The 22,407-nt window shown below is 44.3% G+C and overlaps 1 protein-coding gene across 2 annotated transcripts in view; it reads left to right on the forward strand.

Moving 5' to 3' along the window:
* Nucleotides 1-22,407, forward strand: part of STK39 (serine/threonine kinase 39) — a 259,098-nt gene that overhangs the window by 48,583 nt on the left and 188,108 nt on the right. The window contains exon 2 of one of the 2 annotated variants that reach the window (XM_045575258.1): nt 13,731-13,839. In XM_045575258.1, coding sequence (XP_045431214.1) covers nt 13,731-13,839 — 109 coding nt within the window. Of the gene's footprint in view, nt 1-13,730; nt 13,844-22,407 lie in introns of both variants that reach the window. The other variant, XM_036421465.2, reaches the window with a different exon arrangement.

Below are 22,407 nucleotides of genomic sequence, written 5' to 3' on the forward strand. Positions count from 1 at the left end.
GAAAAATGTTTAGAGTCTGTCACAATGCAAATAGCATAATTTAGAACTATAATTATTATGACTCTATATGTGAGTGTATATTAGCTGTATGTGTGTCTATGTATGAAGATTAGAATATAATATTCTACCCTGAAAATAGTTGTGTTTGAATAATGAGATTTCGCCCCCTCAATTTTCTTTTTTAAATCACCACACAAGGCTATGTGTTTGTTTGTTTTGTTTTGTTTTTTGAGAGAGAAATAGAGAGAGAAGAGAGAAACATTGACCAGTTGCCTCCCATAGGCACCCCAACCGGGGATTAAACCCGCAACCTAGATATGTGCCCTGACTGGGAATTGAACCTTTGGTGTGTGGGACGACACTCCAACCAACTGAGCTACCCAGGCAGGGCTGAGTAATGGGGTTTTTAAAAACATGTTTAAAACACTCCTTTCCATTATGTTTAGTATAGTTTAATTTTAAAGAAGGGATGAAAAAAGTTTCATTTGACTGGTTATTTCTTTTAAGCTTCCAAAAGTAAAATAATGGTCTGGGGAAAAACACTTTCAAATACCAAATATTTCTATTTGTTTTGTAAAATGTTTCTTCATAGGAGCCAGGGCACATAAATATGCCTTTGGGAGAAGTGACCGGACAGCCCTTTCCCCAGGGCTGTCTCTTCAGTGTGTGGGAACATCCCCGCTCTGCTTGCCTCTCCTCACCTAGAAGTAGGTAGGCTATGGCAGGAAGGGGGTTTCACATCTCCTTCCCTTGCACCTCACCCTTCCTTGTTCTTGATGTCAGAGGTTGATGGAACGATAATGCATGGGGACCCGAGCCTTTGAAATTGTCATCTAGACCAATAACAATATATTCTAGTAGGTAGACCAGCTCTTGGTGGCAGAATTTTTGCAAAGACTGTTCATTATGAAATGCAGTGGTGATTACAGTAAGTGATCATGTATTCCATTTTAGTGCCGAAATGTCTCTCCCCCCCCTCCCCCTCCCAGATAATTTTCAAGAGGACAGGGCTTCAGGCCCTTTACATATGTGCCCCTCCTCTTGGAACACCTCCCTGTGGAAGTCTGCATGGCGGCTCCTTCTCACCAGCCCAGATGCCACCACCTCAGAGAGGTTTCCCTGACCATCATAGCTCAAGCGCTCCCCCCACCAGCCAGAGTCATGCCTTAGTTATATCTTTGTCACAGCACTTATGACAAAATGAAACGATATTACTTAGGATTGCTAACCACCCCGCCCCTAATTAAAATGTAAACTCCATGGAGACAGGTGCTTTTTGCTCTCTGCCTCCTTTCTAGCACCTTAAGTAGTGCCTGGCACATTCTAGAAGCTCAGTAAAAAACCTGCTAAATGAATACACAAGTACATGTTCCCTGCCATCACATGTTTGTATGAGCTGTAAATTGACATTCTGTCCAACTTCTAGATGCTGTTATTCTCTGTGTGTTGGAGACCTTGTTACAATGATCATACATAGCTAGTAGATCCTGTGCTTCAAGCCCATCTCCCACCCGTCTCTATCGGTGGTGGGGCCGTTGTGATACCTGTCTGTCCGTTTTGTCCTCCTTACTGGGGACTGGAAGGGCTGAAGTAACAAAGTGAAGCTAATTGACACATGAGGAGACTGAATCTAAAACGTGGGATTTTTCAGGATTTTGGTTCATATATTGTATCCAGAGCCTAGACCTGAGGGCCTGGCCATAATCACCAACAGGTTTTTGTTGACATTATTAGAGGCCTGTTGCATGAAATTCGTGCACTGGGAGTGGGGTGGGGGCCCTCAGCCCCTCCTGCGCCCTCTCGCAGTCCGGGACCCTCGCTCCTTACTGCCCTCCGGCTGGCTGCTCCTTCCCGTTCGCCTCGCTGCCCCTTAGCGCTGCTCCTTAGAGCTTCTGGCTAACAGCGCTCCCCCTGTGGGAGCACACTGACCACCAGGGGCAAACCTTGAGCTGAGTGTCTGCCCCCTGATGGTCAGTGTGCATCATAGTGACCGGTTGTTCTGGTGGTTCCACCATGGTGGCCGCTAGGCTTTTATTATATAGATGTGCAGGAGGGGTCATCTGGCCAGTGGACATGGCAAATCAAGGATGTAGTTAGCCTTCTAAGAGCTTAGAGTTCAAGGTAGGTGTGTTAGTTGACCCAAAAGGTGACAGCAAAGATGTAAAACTAAATACTATAATTTCTTTGTGTAGTAAGTGAAACATAAAATAAAATGGACAAAATTATGTGTCAATTTAACAAGGTCAATTTAACAAGTACTTACCAATCAAATCAGCCTAACTATAAAAAAAAAAAGGTAAAAATGATTGACTGTAAGTCCTAGTGAAACTTATGCCAGCCACTTTCCATTAGAGATATAGTCACAGAAAGTACTTTTCATTAAAAAACAACATTTGTAATGGCTCTTTTCCCGGAAATATTGTACCAGGTAGTAATTTGTCTGTGTTGAATTTAAACATAGTATTGCTACGATCAGGTTTAGTTATTTGGTGTGAGTGTGACTGTGGGCCCAATAGATGTTAAATTAAAAGCATATACAGTGATATGTGGCTGTTCCACTTTGTCTACTGCGTACCCTTACTTACCCAGGATAGTTGAGGAATCATGTTTTCTGGATTAATAAAATAAATTTGTCGGCATTTGAAGCCCAACTACTAGTAAATTATAGTTGCGGGAAATAATTCTGAAGCTTCATTGCACTTTATTCTTTGAGGCAGGTAAGTATAGTTGTCCTCATCTTTTAATTGTAGTGAATTTCTGAAAACGTACCTAAAATGGGGCAGTAAACTTACACGCTAAGGGGACGAGGTTGAATCCTCCTCTTTGAAGGGCTGGTGCACATAAAGTTCCCAGTGTGGTTCCCGGCAGAGGAACTTGCTCCTCCTGGACTCTTGCAGGCCAGCGAGTGCCGCCCCCAGGCCCGTGTCTCCATCCCCGCCTCCTCAGGCTTCTGCTTCTCCTCTCCAGTCAGCCACAGGGGACTAGGAGTTGAGTCTAGACGTTTGTTTCTAAACTTTCTGCACCCCTGTTAGGAGGTGGGTGCCTGGAGACTTCTGGGTGATTTGTCCCAGCTGTACCTCCCGGGCTCCTGCAATTCAGTGATCCCTCGGAAGCTTGTGCACATGGAGTCTCAGGCCCCACCACACCGACTAAATCAGCATCCACCTTTTCACAGGATATCCAAGCGACCCCGATGCTCTCTGCTCATCTCCCAGCTCTTATATAGTCCTAACACTTTGGCGCCCGGACCGAAGGCGGCGGGAGGGAGAGTTCTCCTGAGATCCTGCCAGGCTCCCACTGGTGGTAACGTGGGGCCGTGCCCGTGGCCTCCATTAGGAGGACCCACAGGTGGTGCTGGTGGAGGCAGGAGCTGGACGCGGGCTGCTGCTTCCGTCAGGGCCTGGCGGATCGTCGGGGCCCTTCCTGGGGTGTTTCTTCCTCTTCTTACTCAGCCATGTTCTCAGGGCCCGCCGGGATCGCCAAGGCACTGCTTTCCACTGCTCTGGGTGTTTGTGTTCCTCCATGTCCCTCATGCCTCTTTGTGTCTGCTGTCATTTCAGACTGTGGCAGCACTCCTCCCTGCTTCTGGGTGAGAGTGCGGCCAAAGAGGGTGCGGGGGGAGAAAACTCTGTGCTGTGGGGGCTGCCCTTACTTCCTGTTGTGCGCTTGTAACTTGGGGGAGAGCCTCAGGTTCTTGCCTTTGCTTCCTGTTCTGTGGTTGTAAGGGGTTGGGGGTGGGGGGAAGAGCCTCAGGTTGTCAGGGGAAGCCAGATAAGCAGGAATTTGATTATGAGTAAAATCAGATCAGATGGAGAACAAATCAGGTGGGTGGCATTAACATGAATGGATTCCTCTCTTCTCCCCGCCTGCCCTCCCTTCTGTTCTTGAACTAGGGAAATTGTTTAGCTGCTACTGCTTCATGGATGTGTTAGCCAAAGATCTGATTACTGGAGAAGTGGATCTGAAACAGTGAATCATTTCCCTCCCTAGTTTTCTGTACATCCAATCAGGTAGTCTGGTTGTTAGTTGTTAGCGCTGGCTATGAATAAGCAGGTAAGGGAGACGGAGTGCATTAGAGGCTGGCAGGAACTGGGCTCCGTGGGAGCCGTGGTGGGGGATGGAGAGGGGGAGAAAGGCTTTTTTAAATTTTTTAATTTTTATTTTTTATATATTTTATCGATTTTTTACAGCTAGCCAGCTGTGAGCCCGGCTTCTGGCTGAGTGGCTCCCCCTGTGGGAGTGCACTGACCCCCAGGGGGCAGTTTCTGTGTTGAGCCTCTGCCTCTTGGTGGCCAGTGTGTGTTATTGCGACCAGTTGTTCCGCCAGTCCTTCCGCAGTTCGGTTGATTTGCATATTAGGCTTTTATTATATAGGATATCGTAGGTGTTTCTAATGTAGTTACCCAGTCTCAGAGGCTTTGAGAACATCTGTCTTAATCCAGGGCCTTCTCCTGGGGCTAATTCTTTGAGTTGTTGTCCTGGGGCTTAGAAACAAACTTTACTAATTTTCTTTCTTTCTTTTTCTTTTCTTTTCTTTTTCTTTTTTTCTTTTTTTTTTTTTAAAGAATAGGGGCTTTCGATATGTTAATCTTTGGCCAAAGGCCAACCAAGGTCATACGTTGCCCATGGAGCTGAACATCTAACCCTAGTTCAGCCCACCAGGCTCCGATGCAGTTTCCTGGAGAGAGGAGGTTCCCTCCCGGTTGTGCTGTCTGCTCTTCGGGCCCTGCACGCCCAGGTTGCTGTCACTCAGAGGGACACCTTTTCCTTCTTCGTAAGAAGGCAGCGTGTGCAGCTGAGAGGGGGTGAAGGCAGCTGATGCCAGAGTAGATGCCGGCTCTTCCTTTTCCATTTGGAGCCCTCTCCATGCCCAGGCTGAGGCCTGGAGCAGCCATCATACCATATTAGAGCCAGGCCACTCGTGTCTTTTGGCCTTTGCCGGTGGGCGTATCTGTTTATCTGTGTGAATAGCAATGGACATTCCTCTGTGGAATGTTGGCTTCTACTTGGTCGATTTAATCAGTAAAACGAGTGGGTTCTGCTGAGAGCTGTTGCTGCCCCCTCAGAACAGAACAGGAAGTTTTTTCAGTCCTGCCAGATCATGGGGCTTTGAGTTTGCAGGGTGCAAGGACTTCAGTGAGTACTATAAAAGTCCAGTTTGCCCAGTGGGCCTGTGTCCCTCCTGCAGTGCAGGGCCTGATGCGGCGTTTCCTGAGGTGGATTTTGAGGGCTGTCATCAGCTCCTCTCTGTCACTGCTGCCCTTTGTTAGGTGTCTTCTGTCACCTCTTTATATTCCAGGAGAATCACAGAAGGCCCTGCTCTATGTCAGCCTGCCTCATTTTGTGTGACTCCCGCATGGGGAGCAGCGGCCAGGGGCCTCTGGGAAAGGGCTGGTTCTAGGAGTGACGAGGTGGAGGGAGACCCCACGAGCATGTGCGTCCTACGACGAGGCAGCAGCGGATCTCTGGGTGCAGAGAGGACGCGACTAACTCTGCTTGGTGTTGTTGAGGAAGGCAGCAGCATCTCAAGTGAATCACAGCCAGTCCCTGGGACTAGGCTGTCAACAACTGGGTGCCCCCATCAGTCAAAATAGGATAGTCTTTCCCTTGAAAAATAAATGCCATCACTGATGGCGATTCTGTTTACTCCCCAGTTTCAGGTTGGTCAGCATCAACATCAGGACTAGAATCCTACAGTACAGTTTCACCTTCGAGTGGGTCTGTCTCTGAGTGCTCTTCAGACTAATTGTTCTTGTTTTCTTAAAACCTGTTCACTGGGGAGTTCCCTTTTTAATGACGCAACCTGTAATGGGCGTGTACACTTTCACTAGGACGTGTCAGTACGTCACGCCCGGAGGACGTAATTTCATATTATTACTATTTTACTTATTTATACTTAATTAAAATAAATGATATATATATTTTTTCATTTATTTATATATAAAGCACAAAGGAAAATACAAAATTACAAAAAAATAGAAAAGAATACCAACAAAGAAATGAAAACATCGAATTAAAAAAATATAAATTTTACAAACAATTATAAAGATTACAAAAAATATATACCATCCCTCTCAGGGCGCAACATATATTTCCAGGACGTATTCATATGTCCTACCTGCTCCCGATATTGTTTACCTTTGACGTATTTATACGTCCCGCTCGGTTAACAGGTTAACGGGCAGGTAAATATATTCACAGAGTGATTTTATTATTTTTTTTTATTTTATTTTTTTTTATTTTTTTTTAGCTAGTGTGTGTCATTAAGAAAACAAAAAATGACTAGGAGTAAATCCCAATATTAATCATGTTTAATTAGATAGAAATTAGAGTTTGCTACGTAACAGCTCCTTATCACCTACAGACCATTCCCTCTTAACCTGGTGCTTGGAATTCCACCGTGCCTCCTAAAAACATCTCTAGTGATTTTCTTCATGTTAGGCAATCCAACCCACCCCCTAAGTGCTACATATAGTATAGATTTTTTTCAATTTAATTTTTTGGCTTAGATGTAGCTTGAGGTTCAAGGTGAGTTTATTGACATTTCACTCATTCTGATTTGACTCCACTCACTAGTTTCCTTCTATCTCTCTTATGATCAGGACCCGAGGCTACTTTTTGTTTTTTCTGTGCTATCGTTCCTGCTGAGTTATGTAAGTGCTGCTTTCCTTTGGTGTGAGGTCTGTGATCTCTGAAGACATTAGCAAGTCATGCTTTCCCAAGAGAGGGGCTTTATCCAGGCGAGGGGTGAAATACAAGTATGTTCACTGAGTGGCCATTTCTCCACCTCACCCTGGTGTGCATGCATGTATGTATGCATGTATGTATGTATTTATTTGGATAAGCCCTAAATATGCTCCAACAACCTCAGAAGGAAGCTCTATGAACTGGTTCTTTTGACATAGGAGGCAGAGGGACATAACTCAGCCAGCTTGGTTGTAACACAGGCCAGGTCACTTCGGAGGATCAGCTGTGTGTGATTGCCTTGAGAATCGTGGCTTTCCTGCGCCCAGCGCAGTGTGTGCACAAGCTCTGTGTACCATTTTCCCAGACGGGCCAGCCGCAGCGTCTGTTTTGTAAAGGCATCGTGTGACAAATGGCACAGAACACCCGTCTCACCGTTCCTGCTCTTTGTGTTGGACATGAGAGTTTACTGTGACGTGTTCCTTTCACACGGCACAAATCACGTGGCAGATGGTAGCTCTGGTGCTTTTCTCTTGGTGTGAAATAGTGGGATGAGGTGGGCGGCAGCACGCAGTCAGTCAGTTTGGACCCACGGACCCGCGTCCACTTCTGTAGTATGTTGAACCGTAGCAAATGTGATCATTTTTATCTAGAAGAATGGCAACTTCACATGTGTTGTCTAACAAATAATTTAAAGATTGGACCCATCCAGGAAGGAAGGGCACACCTCTGAAGCCAAATAGCAGTAATGCAAAGAGGCAAATCACAGTCTACGGCAAGCTTTTATGTGACTCACAGTATTTTAATACTTAAAAAAATGAATTGCTAGCGTTATTACATGGCGGGGGGGGGAATCTCACACAAAATTCTGTGTTTTCAGCTTTCCTGCAAAAATGAGACTGTTGCCATGTTAGGCCAGCCATCTCCCGTAGCGGACACGGGCAGATGCAGCGCGGCACCTGCACCCCTGCACAGCTCACGCGGGTCCATTCACGCCCGGGCCAGCTTCTGGCCCTCGGGTGACCTCCTTGGCCGCAGGGCTTTGAGGTTGGACACATGATATAAATAGAGCACGTAGAGTAAGTTGGGTAAAGAGAGCTGGAAGAAGTCATCAGCTGGACCTACGCCATGGGTTTTGTTTACTACACGCCACCAGCCAGCACCTCCAAAGAGAAAGCTTGAGACAGCTATGAGAAAGTTAATATTCACCGAGAAAGGACAGGTGAGCATGTCATTAAGGAGTCCTTTCACGTGCTCAGAAGGTGGGCAAATGGTTATTAAACTTCTGGCCTGGAGTTCCTCATTTCAGTGGGGTGTGGTGACAGAACTTCTCCCACTGACCACCATTCATGTCAGAGGCTAATGCAATATACCTTTTTATTTGGTTCACTTTTAATCCTGACTTTTATGGGTTATCCTATGCCTTAACTTTAACATAAAGAAATGTTTGTCAATTAATCTGCATTTTAAAAATTACCAGATGTTTATTGCAACGTTGTTCCTATGGGGGGTGGGGTGGGAGGGTGAGAAACTTGCAACAAAGAGAGTACTCACTAACAGAAGAAGGGCCGAATAAATTGTGGTACATCAGCATCATGAAATATTATGTAGCATTAAAGCGACAAATTGGCAGGACACAAATTGGCCTGGAGGAATTTCCCTGAGGGGTAGTACTAGCTAAGATTTCATTAGTGCTTCCTATATGTGAGGCACAGTTCCGAGGGCTTACAGGGCATTCATTCATTCGATCCTCACAGCCACCCTATGAGCTCGGTGCTGTTATCGCCATCTTATGAATGAAGAAACTGAGGCATGGGGAAGTGGAGAAAGTCATCCGAAGATAAGCAGCTGGTTCATATGTGGCAGGGCTAGTATATGAACTCATGTGCTCTGGATAGACAAAGGTTTTTTAAAACCATTTTTTTTTGTTTTGTTTTTTTGTTAGTAGAGTACATTAGCAGCGAGAAGTTTAACCGTAGAATATTAATTCATAGCTGTTCCTAAATTTTCTGGGTTATTCTCTTGTATTTTAGACTCTTAGATTCTTCATGCTGTAGGAGACCTTAGAAATCATTTCGGTTTCTGATATTCCATTTAGCCTCCTCCCCCCTTTTAAACCAACTGAATGTTTTTGGTAAGGAAAGGGAAACAGTCATAGCTACTTTTCCCTCTTCCTTTTCCCTGAGGCGCCATATAAACTCCGATAGAGTATACCTCTTTCATGTTACAGGTGCAGAAATGAGTCAGAGAGAGAGAGAGAGAGAGAGAGAGAGAGAGAGAGAGAGAGAGAGAGAGAGAGAGAGAGAGAGAGAGAGAGAGAGAGAGAGATCGCGCGCGTGAGAGCGAGCGCTGAACATCTATTGAGTTGATGTTTTCAGGGATGTGAAGCACGTTATGTTATTAGGCCTTACAAGTATATTTTATTAGGCCCATCGAGGAAGCAGAGGTTTGGAGGGAAATTAGGCCCAGCATTACAGAGGGAATAGGACCAGGCTTGGATAGAATCCCTGTCTAACCTGCTTTTCCAGGGTCTTGCTAATCTCAGACTTGGTCACTATAGTGGCCTGGTTACCAGAGGCCCTTCATTCCAGTCTTGCCTCTTATTGCTGTAAACTTCATTAGAAGGCTTTTGAGAAGCTCTAATTTGTCTGGCGTTATTTAGCACGGGTGACAGTGGGACAGTGACTTAAAATAGACACGGAGAGGCTGTTGGATTAGTCAGTTCATGTTGCCATAACAAAATACCAAAGAAGGGGCGCCTTAAACAGTTCATTTCTCACCGCTCTGGAGGCTGGGAAGTCTGGACCCAGTGCTGGCCAAGAGGTCTCTTCCCTTCCCTTCCACATCTGTCAAGTGAAGGTTGGGCTTGATGATCTTTTAAGGCTTCCTGCACCTCCGATACTGTCCTTGTTCCTTTTTTAGTTGAAGGAAATCTTTGGACTCAAAGCAGGGGCTCCCAAATTGTCCAGCGGATGGTTAAACAGCCATCTCAGGTCATGACGTTTCACATTCATCCTCTAAGATAGGGGTGTCAAACTCAATCAGAGAAGGGGCCAAAATCTAAAATCCAGCCTAAATCGCGGGCCGAATGGTTTACTGAACAGTCATAAACTGTCATTGTGATGGAAACGCAGCAGAGTGCAGTGATGACAGTGCGGTGCGGGCCACATTGCAAGGCCTGGCGGGACGGATTTGGCCCGCGGGCCTTGTGTTTGACACATGTGCTCTAAGGAGATGAGAAGCTGCCAGTTGTTCTTAGGCCAGCTGTCGTAAAGCAATGACAAAGCTCTAGTTGTAAAGCTCTTAATAAAAGCGTCCTCCCACTATTCCCTGCCCACCCGCTTTGTATTGGGTCGGCAACTAAGTACTTGCGGATTTTTTAAAGAAAAAGACAATTTTTTCATGGAACTAAATAACTTTATTCTGTAATGTATTGCCCATTTTGATCAATGACCTTTTACCATCTTTCAGGCAGCATCATAATCCCATGTTCAAAAAACTTCTGGTTTTTATTAGCAAAAAACTGAATCAGGTACGATTTGACATCATCATCATTATTGAAATTTTTACCATTCAAGGAGTTTTGTAAAGATCGAAACAAAAAGTAATCAGATGGTGCAAGGTCAGGACTATATGGTGGATGTGGCAAAACATCCCAACCAAGCTCCATTAATTTTTGCCGAGTGACCAAAGATGTGTGTGGCCTTGCATTGTCATGATGGAATACAACACCTTTTCGATTTGTCAATTCGGGCCGCTTTTCTTCAACTGCATTGTTTAATTTCGTTAGTTGTTCAATGTAGACATCAGAATTGATCGTTCGGTTGGGTGGTAAGAGTTCAAAGTAGACAATTCCTTTGTAATCCCACCAAACTGATAACAAAACCTTCTTTTGATGAATATCAGCTTTTGATGTTGTTTGAGTTGGTTCACCTGGCCTGCTCCACGATCTTTTCCACTTGATATTGTTGTAAATAACCCATTTTTCATCGCCAGTTATCAGTTGTTTTAAAAATGGATCATTTTCATTACGTTTCTTTAGCAAATCGCAGCTGCTAATGCGTTACGTTAACTGTGATTCTTTCAGTTCGTGAGGAACCCATGTATCGAGTTTTTGAACATAGCCAAGTTGTTTTAAGTGATTTTTCAATGCATGTATGTGATACATGAAGCTTCTCTGCAATCTCACGTGTTGTACTGTGACAGTCCGAATTGATTATTGCTTTGATTAGGGCGTCATCAACTTTAACTGGACGACCAGAGCGTTTTTCATCTTTGAGTGAAAAATCACCAGAACGAAATTTGGCAAACCAATTTTGACACTGCCGTTCTTTTAAGGCTTCGTCACCATAAACAGCACATAACTTTTTATGAGCTTGCAATGCGTTTTTCCCTTGTGGAAATAAAAAAGCAAAATATGACGAAAATGTTCCTTTTGATTTTCCATTTTTCAACGGACGCCAAACGAAAACTACAAAACAGATCAAAAAACTTTTTTCACTGATTAACAGCTGAATAGCCAACTACCAAATAACAAAATGTGTTTTACATTTGTACTACGTCTGCAAACCTAAAAATTCAACTGAAGCCATATGTGTGTGAAACCCGCAATTACTTAGCTGCCGACCCAATAGAATTCCATATTTGTATCCCATAGTCTTGCATGCGTCTGTGGAAGTCGGGGGGCTTTTATAGCCAAGGACTCGGCTAGGAGAGGTCACCCCGTGTTCCATGCACCTGTTTTATCCTTTTGGGAATTTGGTTTCCGTTCCCCTGTGTTTCAGTCCCCCTGGTCTGAGGATGTTTGGGATGGCGATTAAGGTGGGAGGCGTGGGGTTGGAGGGAGGTTTACCACAGCTAGGGCTGAGACGGACTTCCCCTCAGAGCCGGTTGAAGATGTTTGTTGACTTCTCTGCTGGGTACCGGATCCAGAGCTCACTAGCTCCGCGTCCCTTTCTGTGCCACAGTCTGCTGTTCCGGAGACCTTGACTGGAAAAATGCACTTCGTTATCAGCAGGCTCTTTGTAGTGGTTGGCGCTGGAATCGGGAGCATCTTGGATAGAGCCCAGCCCGCTGTGGTCTGCAGGCGAATCCGCAGGCCAGGGAGGCCAATCCAGCGGGCCCGGGAGTAGCCACCGATGGAGCAGGCAGGGAGGTCAGGGACAGGGAGGCCCTCCTCAGCTCCCGCCGACAACAGCACTCGCTCCTGCAACTGAACTCTAGAGAGAGAGGCCCGTTGGGCTGTTTCTCTTTTCTTCAACCATATAAGACAGAAGAAGATATTTCCGTAGCAAGGCCAGAGGGAGGGAGGAAGGGAGGGAGCATGTGCTGTGGTCTGTGTGAAGTAGGAAACAGGCTGGGGTCTGGCAGACCTGACTCAGGTCCCAGCTCAGGTACTTACCGGCTGCGTAGGTCAGTTTCTCACATACAAAATGAGGCTGATAAAAAGCAGAGGCTTGTAGGGGGGAGAATTGTCTGAGTGAAGTGCCTGCTGTGCAGTGGAAGTCAGCATGACCCTCAGGAACACAGGCTGGCCTTCCTGCAGGGAGAGCCTGACCTTGGAGCCCTGGCTTTGGAGCGTCAGGGGGATCTGCCGGAGTGGGCGGGTCACTTAGGGCCCAGGGCAGAGGATGAGGCCGCAGGGCAGGAGGAAGGGCAGAACTTCAGCTCCACAGACCCCCATTCGGGCACTTCTTTGGGGGGTAAAGCCAGGGTCTGCACTAGAAATGTCCTGCCTTCCTGTCACATACGTAAGATAACCCGGCGCTGGTCTCTTCCTTGTGGCCAGAAGATGCTCCTTCTCCCTTTTGAAGGTAGTTGATTGGAGAGGTAGTGCCTGGAGAAAACAAAACTGTAAGGAGGATGGTATCTGGTCACTCCCGGGCCCCTTTGGCAGAGTCCTGCGCACAGTCTTGGAAGGAGGTCTTTGGTATTCTTTGCAGAGTGGAGCTGCCTTAACCTAGAGGAGGTCTCTTGCCCCCGGGGAATACACTAGTAAATCCAATTAGGAGCTCTTTGTGCTCTGCCACAGATCATGGCATGTCTACACTGTGCTCTTTTAAGAATATGAATAACGACATGACTCGGTCTCCTAGGAGTCTGAGTGCATTAGGTAGCTATCGGGAAGCCTCAGGAAAAGGAAATTCGGTTCACGGGAATGCCGACAGACTTCGTAATTACACGTCTGCATCCTTTTGCTTGGCTTCCTTGGAAGTCCCGCTTTCCACTCAGGTCGATTTCTGTTTTTCTGATCGTAGAGCAAGTGCAGGCGACAGAAGCTCCAAGGGCGCTCAGAGCAGATAGGTGAGCTGCCACAGGACATCGTGGAGCCCCTGCGGGAGCTCAGGCTGAGGCGAGGCTTTGGGCTGACGTGGAAGAAGAGCCTGAGCTTTTTAAAGGGCCTGATGTTAGGAAATACCAGGGCCTGCGGATGGGTATGGCTGCCGAGCAGGGTGGTGGTTAATGCGCATGTCCCTTCGCTGTGGGCGGCAGTAAAGGCGCTGTACCCAGGGGAGCTCTTCGGATGGGGCCACCTTCCTGGCTTGGGAAGCTCAGCCCTGCCTTTGTATCCTGTGGGAAAGCCCAGTGCTTCCCCTTTCCCTCCCTCCCTCCAGATAATTATTTCCTACTTTAGAAAGTCTGTAAAAAGATGCCGTATAACCAAAACCGGTTTGGCTCAGTGGATAGAGCGTCAGCCTGCGGACTGAAAGGTCCCGGGTTCGATCCCGGTCAAGGGCATGTACCTTGGTTGCGGGCACATCCCCAGCAGGGGGTGTGCAAGAGGCAGCTGATGGATGATTCTCTCTCATCGATGTTTCTAACTCTCTATCCCTCTCTCTTCCTCTCTGTAAAAAAAAAAAAAAAAAAATCAATAAAATATATTTAAAATTAAAAAAAAGATGCCATATAGTAATGTTTTGAATACTTTGAACAGAAGACCTTTTAAAAAAGATATCGGTGGAGGGGTGTGTGTGTTGTGAACAGTTACCAGAAAGTGTGCCGTTTGATAGCTTTCGTTGTCTCTATTTCTCTCTGTTTCTTTTCAGGCAGCGGAGCTACTGCTGTGGTCCAGGCCGCCCTCTGCAAACCCAGGCAGGAACGTGTGGCCATAAAGCGGATCAACTTGGAAAAATGCCAGACCAGCATGGACGAGCTGCTTGTAAGTAAAAGGGAAGGGCTCCGGATCTGTGGAGTGGGATGGGAGCCAGCAGCAGGAGAGGAGGGAGCTCAGGCAGCGCGGGCGAGGGGGTGGGGGGGAAGGTATTCGAGAGGCAGGTCCCTCAGCAGGCAGCCCCCACACCTTTTCCTCCCCCGATTCCTTGCACCAGGCCTCCTGGCTGTGTTGCAGAGTACACCGTGCTGAGCTTGGACAAACAGCATGCTGCTCGGCCCTCACCATTCCTGGGTGGGGATGGTCTCGGTGTTGACACCAGTTTATAAAACCAGGGAACAGACCCAGTTAGATGACCTAAGGCCATGTGATACTGACCGCAGGGCGAGGTGGGGAGCTTCCGGCCCTCAGTCAAGAGTCGTGACACCAATGGGAATCACTCCCCAAACCCTGCGTTGGTCCTCTTGGCTTTCCTGAATTACGAAACCACCTACGCATCCCTGTTACTCAGAATGCTGCAGGGGGCTTACGTCGGGCCAATGAGAGGAGTTTGTTGTTTTAGCACACGGCATCCTGTACTTCTTACTGTCAATGGAAGCACACCACATAAATAACTGGAGCTTGTCAGCGTGGCGGTAATGCAGGTAGCGTTGGTTGGTTGAAGGAACATTTGCTTTTGGCTTAAGTGACTCATTATTAAATGAACAGCTTGGCAAATGGTTTATTAGTTGCCCGGCAAACTGTGAAGGGTTTGCGAGTTTAATCTCATAAATATAGTTGTCGTTCTGCCTGCCAATTTTCTCCTTTGCCTTTTGGCCATTTATTTGGGAATAATAGAAGACCACAGTGGAGGAGTTAACTGATTGGTTATCCCAACACTAATCCCCGTGCAAATATTAGTCCAACAGCCCCATGCAAGCTACAAACTATAATGACGGCTGGTTCCAAATGAAGAAGGCTTTTGTTATATTCGACATTAGGAATGGAATGCCGTTAACAAGAGCTTTTTGTCTTTACTCAGAATATAGCTTTTATTTCAGGCTTAATTACAGCCCACTATAGTATAAATTAAGTACAAGGATAGGCTGTACTTTTCCAGATCTGTTTAGCCTTACATTTTAAATTAGGCTACACAAGGCATAGATTTCACTGGGATTGAAGCATCAGATTGCCAGCAAAAACTCAGATTAAATCAAGGGCTTCCAATAATGTAATGTCAATTTAAAAAATGTCGCATACATTGAATGAAGGCATTCACCCTCTGGGTGCTTTTCTCTCTCTGAAACTGTTACTGTGTACTTGTGTGGCTTGCTGTTACCGTGACCAATAAAATTGTGCCTCTATCATCTGACCGGTTTTCAAGGTCACTTCCCCTGAGTGGAAAAAGTGTTGAGCGAACTGTGGGGAGAGTCAGGTCCTGCTTCAGCCACTAACTTGTTCTTTGACCGTAGTCAGGTTACATAGCAGCTTTGCCCTATTTTAAACGAGAGTTGGATGGGTAGGTCTCTAAGATGGCTTTGGGAGCCTCGAATTCTATGGCTATCCTAAGTATACATTTGTTTTTTAAAACGTTTAGAGTATACCTTTAAACTTATGCACTGTTGGGAAATATCACTGAAGAAGTTGCCATGTGTTTGGTTGTGGTGCTCTGTTGTAGGCCTCACAGCCTTCCTTTTGCCACCAGCAGAATACTGGACAGAACATGGGTAAGCTTTCTGTTCACAGTGTCTGAGTTCTGGGACCTGCCTTTGGGGCCAGTGCCGTGGTCCCTGGCCTCCACCAAGCTCTCATTGCTGCCCAAAGCATCTGTGTTTCCCTCTGCTGGATTTTCATTAGTGATCGGCTATAAGGGATGGTAGCTGTGTAGAGTCCAAGTAGGAGATAGTCATTCCAGGCTCTTTTTTCTGCTTCCAGAGCCTATAAGTATTGTTTGGAGGTACCTGTGATTTAGGTGGAGCTGTCAGAATAAGGACTTCTGCTTTTAAGTCTGCATGCTTAATTCCATTAATCTGAGGTCATAGGATTTGTGGGATTGCTTACTCCGCGCCCCCCCCCCCCCCTTAATTCCCATATTGTGTTAATATATATGTACTAGAGGCCTGGTGCATGAAATTCATGCATTTTGAGAGGTCCTCAGCCTGGCCTGCACTCTCTTGCAGTCTGGGAGCCCTCAGAGGATGTCTGACTGATGGCTTCTGGGAGTGGGCCTAAACCATCAGTCAGATATTCTTAACACTGCCATGGAGGTAGGAGAGGCTCCCACCACTGCTGCTCTGCTCACCAGAGCCCAGCTTCTGTGGGAGCACACTGACCGTCAGGGGGCAACTCCTGCGTTGAGCATCTGCCCCCTGGTGGACAGTGCATGTCATAGCAACTAGTTGTTCCACCCCTTGGTTGATTTGAATATTAGCCTTTTATTATATAGGATGATTATCTATTTTCATTTAAAAAGGTATTTTGTGTTATTGCTTTGATCTTTCTTTTATCTTGAGCCTTTGACCTTGATATTTCTAGAGATGGGTTGGGGATGTTGATGGTTTTTTGGGATGTCTTATTGCCAGGTCCTTTGCAAACAAAAATAAGTGGAATGTATAGTACAGGTTGTCTTATGGTGCCAGGCTGTTGTGGTCTAGCTATTGGCACATGAGATTGTGTGGTGCAATGTTGCTGAAATCCTTTCCATTTCCAGCGCTGCTGGTACCCGCACTTTTATTATCTCTGTGGGTTCACATTTTGGCAGTGTTTGGACATCCGGTGTCCTCATCATCCTTTAATTCTGTGTGTGTGCGTGCACTGTATGCAGGTCAGGGCTCTGCATCATTTCACTCTGTGCCATGTGTTAACTGGAAGCCATTGTTCTTACAAGAAACAATAGTCACTGGAACGCTTATCTTGTGTGAGTGTTATGTCATAGAAGTCGCAATTATCAACTGTCTGCTGGCTATTGGGACATCTGCCTCCCCTGCTGAAACTGTATCACCTCCCACCCCACACTCCACCTGTCCCTACCCCGCCATGAACCTCAGCTCCCAGAGTCAGGTGGGGTTTAAACACAGAGGCCAGATATGAAGGCCCAGCGTAGCTTTGGACAGCTGGCCCTGAACTCTGCTTCTGTGTGGGGTGGAGGCTCCTAGTAGATTTTCCCGCCATCACAGAATTAATTTGTTCCAGGTTTGGCTAAAGAAGGATTCAAGTGATTTCATGATTTCCGAAGCAAAGTGATAATTATAGTGCCAGCTTCTCTTAAATGAAGGGAAGAATGTTAGATGAGATCTTTGGTGCTAAATAATTGGCAATTTAAATAGAATTTGTTCCATTGAAAGGAGCACTGTAATGTTCCTCAAAGGCAGTTTGGTTCTAGATCTAATATACATGTATTAATTTATTAGTTGGTAAATACTTAACGAGTATCCACATTGCGTTTAGGCCCATGAAAAGGATGAGTACAAAAGAATATGCTCACTAAACATTCATTTTAACAGCAATTAAAACACTTAAAAGACTGGTATATTCTGTGTGAAGATGGCCCCGAGGTTTCTTGAAAAAACTTGGTTCTCTGGTTTGTGGTCAACCTCAAAGGTTAGGGAAGCTACTGTAAGGCACACTTGACTTCCCTTCAAATCCATTACGGGAGTGAGGGATTCATCTGCTCTTTCTAAAATCACCTGTCTTTTCGATCTTTATCATCAGGGGACAATGAATTCTACAAATGTGAATAGTCCTTTTATTCATCCTAAAGCCCGCTCTTCCAGCCTTCAGAGCACTCTCCTTTATTTCCCCCAGGAATTGATTAGCATTCTGGGCCACTATTGTGCTTGACTTTATTTACGACTTTATATCATTCTCATTCTTTCCTCTAGATTTGAGTTTTCATATTTTTAGTCTGTTGTTGTTTGTTTGTTTGTTTGTTTTTGTACCTAGTGATAAAACAGTGGGAACTGTTTTATAATGAGGCATTGCCAGTTAGATGATCTAAGGCCATGTGATACTGACCGCAGGGCGAGGTGGGGACCGGAATCGAGGTACAAATAAGGGATAGACAGATAGATTTTGTACCTAGTAGCATTATCCTTGCGTAGCCTAATTTAAACAAGGCATCTATTTGTTTTTGTACCTAGTAGCATTTTCTCATTCTTTCTCAAACATCAATGCCACCAAAACTTACAGTGTAATTTCTAGGGGCAGGTGAGCGGTAGGTGTAGAAGTCAAGACTCTGGGGCCAGGCAAAGTGCTTGTTCCTTACAAAAATGAATGAAAGGGGGGAAAAAAGTCTAGTTTAGTGATTATAAACTAATATGTAATGGTCTTTAAAATATTTTAGTCTGTGATGGGTGACAAATGCGAGCAAAGTCATGTAAAAAAAACTGTACAAAGCTGATGCGTGCTGAAACTGACGTCAGAGGGAAAAGAGCTCCTGAGTCGGTGGCCGGTGATCTTCGCTGGGATCAAGGACTTTGGACAAGTCAGTTTCACCTCTGGTCCCAGTGTCCTCGTTCATTCACTAAAGGAATCCTACTTTATTTTCATCCTCAAAGCTCTGTGACTGTATGTATTTTACAATTAATTATTTAGTGAAATCACTTTAAAATTGCCTGGACAAAAACAGTAATTACTAGCAAATGATGCTTTGTTTATAACTTAGGAGAGAGTCAGGCCACTCCGGTATTGCAGTGGGACAGTCGAAGTCCGCTCTCAGTGCATGGATTTGGGTGTAGAGTGTGCCACCTGCTTCCCCTGTGTACCCAGGGGAAGAGCTTCTTAGTGGAGCTAGAAAAATTCTGGTATATGCCCTTCTCTTCCTGTAGCTTCTCTGGAAAGATAATTTATTCATCTCGATAGTATTTGTAGATAAGTCAAGAACTTTATTTCCTCTGAACAAAGCCACTGCCCTGTGCTTTCTGCTGTAGCGCTATTTTATTATTTGTTGTTTCTCTTGATCTGCTCTTCCCTCCTTACTCACCTCCTCCTCTCTGTTTTCCCTTTCCTCCTCCCCTTTCTTTCCTCCTTTCCAGTCCTCCTTCCTTCCTTCTCTTTAGAGCAGTGTTTCCCAAACTTCTCTCATGATGAGAATCACCTGGTGGGGTTGTTAAAGTACAGATTCCTGAATCCCAACTAAGAAGAGCTAAACTAGAATTTATGGGAACATATAGGTAAAATTGTATACTTAACTAGCACTAGTTAAGTATACAATTTTACCTATATGTAAAGCTTATATTAAAGGTTATAAACTTAAGCTTCCCCCTCCGCCCCCCCCCCCTGCATTGACCTCTCCCAGCCTGCCCCTACTACAGCTTTATTCTTGTTTATTTATTTATTTTAATGAAATTTGAGAGACTAGTTAATTCCCTAACCATTTAAAAATTAAATTATAATATATGGGACCTCTGAGCAGTTCCTCTAGTTAGGTTTTTTTTATTTTATTTTTTTATTTTTTTATTCCACTTAATTAAGATTTAACATTTAAAAAATTTTTTCTTGTGATGTTTTATCTAATCTCTATAATTATGTTGATATTTTTGCATATCTTGTTTATTATAGAAAAATTTATACCAGTTTTAAAACAAAAGCTTAAAAAGCTGGAAGCTGTAAGGTGTGTTTTCTTTATCAGTGAAATTATTTTTCTATTTTTCTTGAACTAAAGAACTTTCTAATTAGTAAATTAATTATTTGTATTCTACCTCAGTCCTCATCACATATGGTAACAAATTACATTTGGCCGTGTCTTATAGAATATTTTATACCAAGGATACAGAATTCAAATATAAGCCTGCTTCACTCATATGGCACTGTTTTGAGCATTTCAAATGTTAATCATTGAATTTTGTGCTGTCATTTGTCCCTTGCTACTTAGCTTTTAATTATTTTCATGTGATTTGGTGTTTGTATTTACCCAGTTCCAGTCCAACCGAGAGCAGAATTAGAAATGGGAAATTGTTGGATATTTTGATGATATGCATTTTTAAGAAATTAGAGAATAAATACTATATATGGAAAACTAAGTTATTTTTATAGCTCTGAAATTACATTATTTTGGGAATGTGTATGATTTGGTTGGAGAAAACAGTTTTCATTTTTGGAACATCAAATTTAAAAGTTATAGTTGATTCAATATACTTATTAAATTCACTTTTAAATATTTTATACCTTCGTTGGAAATGGCTTTCTAAAATGGCGAACACATTTTTTGTTTTGTTTTTAAAGTAAGTGGAACCTGACATTGCGAGAGCACGTGTTTCTGGACTTACATGTGCTCAGTAACAGAGAGACACATTTTCAGAATAGGAGAAAACGGGACAATCTCCCCAGATTGAACACAAGTTCAGTTACATCCCCCTCTCTTTTAATATCCCACTTTTGCCATCCTTGTAGACTTCTGAAAAATCAATGTTGCTTGGGTTCTTTCCTGTGTTATCTTTTTTCTTATTTTGGTTTGGTTATCTCTATGATTCATTAAGCTGCTACTGAAAAAGACGGACTCTGAAAACTTGGGAGGAAGGCAGTAGGGTTTCTGACACACCGGCAGAGCCCGGACTGCGGACTGTACCCAGGCGTGGGCCAGGGGCCACACAGAGAAGACACCGTCCTTTCTCCTCCCACTTTGGTGATAAAACCCCATCAGCAGCAGTGCCAGCAGTTGGCCTGGCGGTTTCCAGCAGTATCAGTTGGCTGACAAGAAAAATTCTTTGTGATCCTCTTGTCCTAAAGTCTTCGATTTTACTTTTAGCAGTGCTCCCAACGATTGACAACTACCTGCTCACACAGTAGTTGTTGATGGCCGAGTCTGATTCAGATTCCAGCTAAAGAGCTCTCAGAACCTCCCAGGCATCCTCTGCCTGTTTGCTGAAGCACCGTTAGTTGTAGCTATTGTAACTAAAGAAAACGGCTCTTCCCTGTGGAGTTTTCCTGTAGTATTTCAACATCTTTATTTTATTCTTTGCTTTCTTCCCCCTCCTCGTTCCTTTTCAAGAGAATAACTACACTGGCAGCTTCTACATTTCCAAGCAAAATTCTTTGGTTTGTTTTCAAACAGTTTTTGCAGAGTGCTCAATTTTGGGACATCATGACCAAAACCCCAGGATGTACATCCTATTCTGTAAGCAAGTAGATATTTACCCATCATGATTTCTCGGGATTTTCCAGACCTCCGGCTCCCGTGACACTTCACCTCTTTACAACTGCTGTCTGCAGCTTTCCAACTTCTGCAAACACCTATTGAGGCTATCATAGAATTTATGCTTCCCTTTTTCTGATTTCTTAAAATGTTGCCCTGTCTTACCTAGACTTTTTCCATATCTAATGCCTCCTTCAACTGATCTGTACTTAGATAAACACAGATACCAAGTCATATGAAAATAATTACAGAACTTAAGTGGTAAGGGGCATTCGTTGATTCATTTGTCAGTGGTACAAGCCAGAATATTTGACTTAGTATTCCTTGAGTATTTCTCTGTTGTTTCTCTTATATAAAAGAGGCAAGCGTTTTCTGCATAGGTATTATGTAATTTCTCATAATTAAATAAATCTCCCAGTGATATTTTTCATGATTGAAAATGACAGTACTGAAAAATACACTGCTCTTAAATAAGAGCTTCCATTGCTTGGCTGACATTTGAAATCATAGGAGTTTATTGTTTTCTTTTTGAAAAAAATCCTGCTACTTAAAGTATTCTATTATTTATGAATATTGACTAGGTTGCCCTTCATAGTGATGCTGATGTTATGGAAGTACAAGCTGGAGAACAACTCTATGCAAAACATTTTTATTTAGTACCGTTACCCTACTATCATTTAGACTAGGGGTGTCGAACTCAATCAGAGAAGAGGCCAAAATCTAAAATCCAGCCTAAATCGCGGGCCGAATGGTTTACTGAACAGTCATAAACTGTCATTGTGATGGAAACGCAGCGGAGTGCAGTGATGACAGTGCGGTGCGAGCCACATTGCAAGGCCTGGCGGGACGGATTGACACATGTGATTTAGACAATTCTCTCAACACTTAGAATGTGCCGAATACATTTTAAAGATGTATTTGATTATCTCTTGCACTTGGAAATACATATTTTATTTAATAGTATTTGCTTTTTTTCCTTTCTAGATTAAGTTGCAGAGGGAAAATGTGCCTAGAGGTACAAGTTTCAGCGTTCACTGAAAGACAAACGCACCTCGGTGCATAGCCGGAAGGCAGGGCTCTCAGCCTCAGCTGCACCTGAGAATCACCCTGGAGCTTTTGAAAAGTTTGATTCCTGGGCTGAATCCTAAACCAGTTTACATCGGCAGCCCCGGGGCTGCCATCCAGGCATTAGTACTTTTTAAAGCTCCCTAGGCGATTTCAGTGCGCAGCCAGAGTTGAGAACCTCGTTTTAGAATGAAGTAGGATACAGCATCTCCTTAGGTTTAACTGCACGTTAATGTGGAGCGTAGGCTTGATTTCTTAACTGAGGCTGAGCAGGATATTTTGCCATCAATATCAGATAGGGAAGAATTTACTTAGAATTTACATAAGTTGTGAAAATATGCTAATTTGGCTAAGTATAGTTTAATATTTTGAATCCAGAATTCATTTAAACTCTTTTACTTTCCATGTGAATATCATGATCTTAAGGGACAAAAGA

This window comes from Pipistrellus kuhlii, unplaced genomic scaffold, assembly GCF_014108245.1.
Source record: "Pipistrellus kuhlii isolate mPipKuh1 unplaced genomic scaffold, mPipKuh1.p scaffold_m20_p_7, whole genome shotgun sequence".
NCBI lineage: Eukaryota > Metazoa > Chordata > Mammalia > Chiroptera > Vespertilionidae > Pipistrellus > Pipistrellus kuhlii.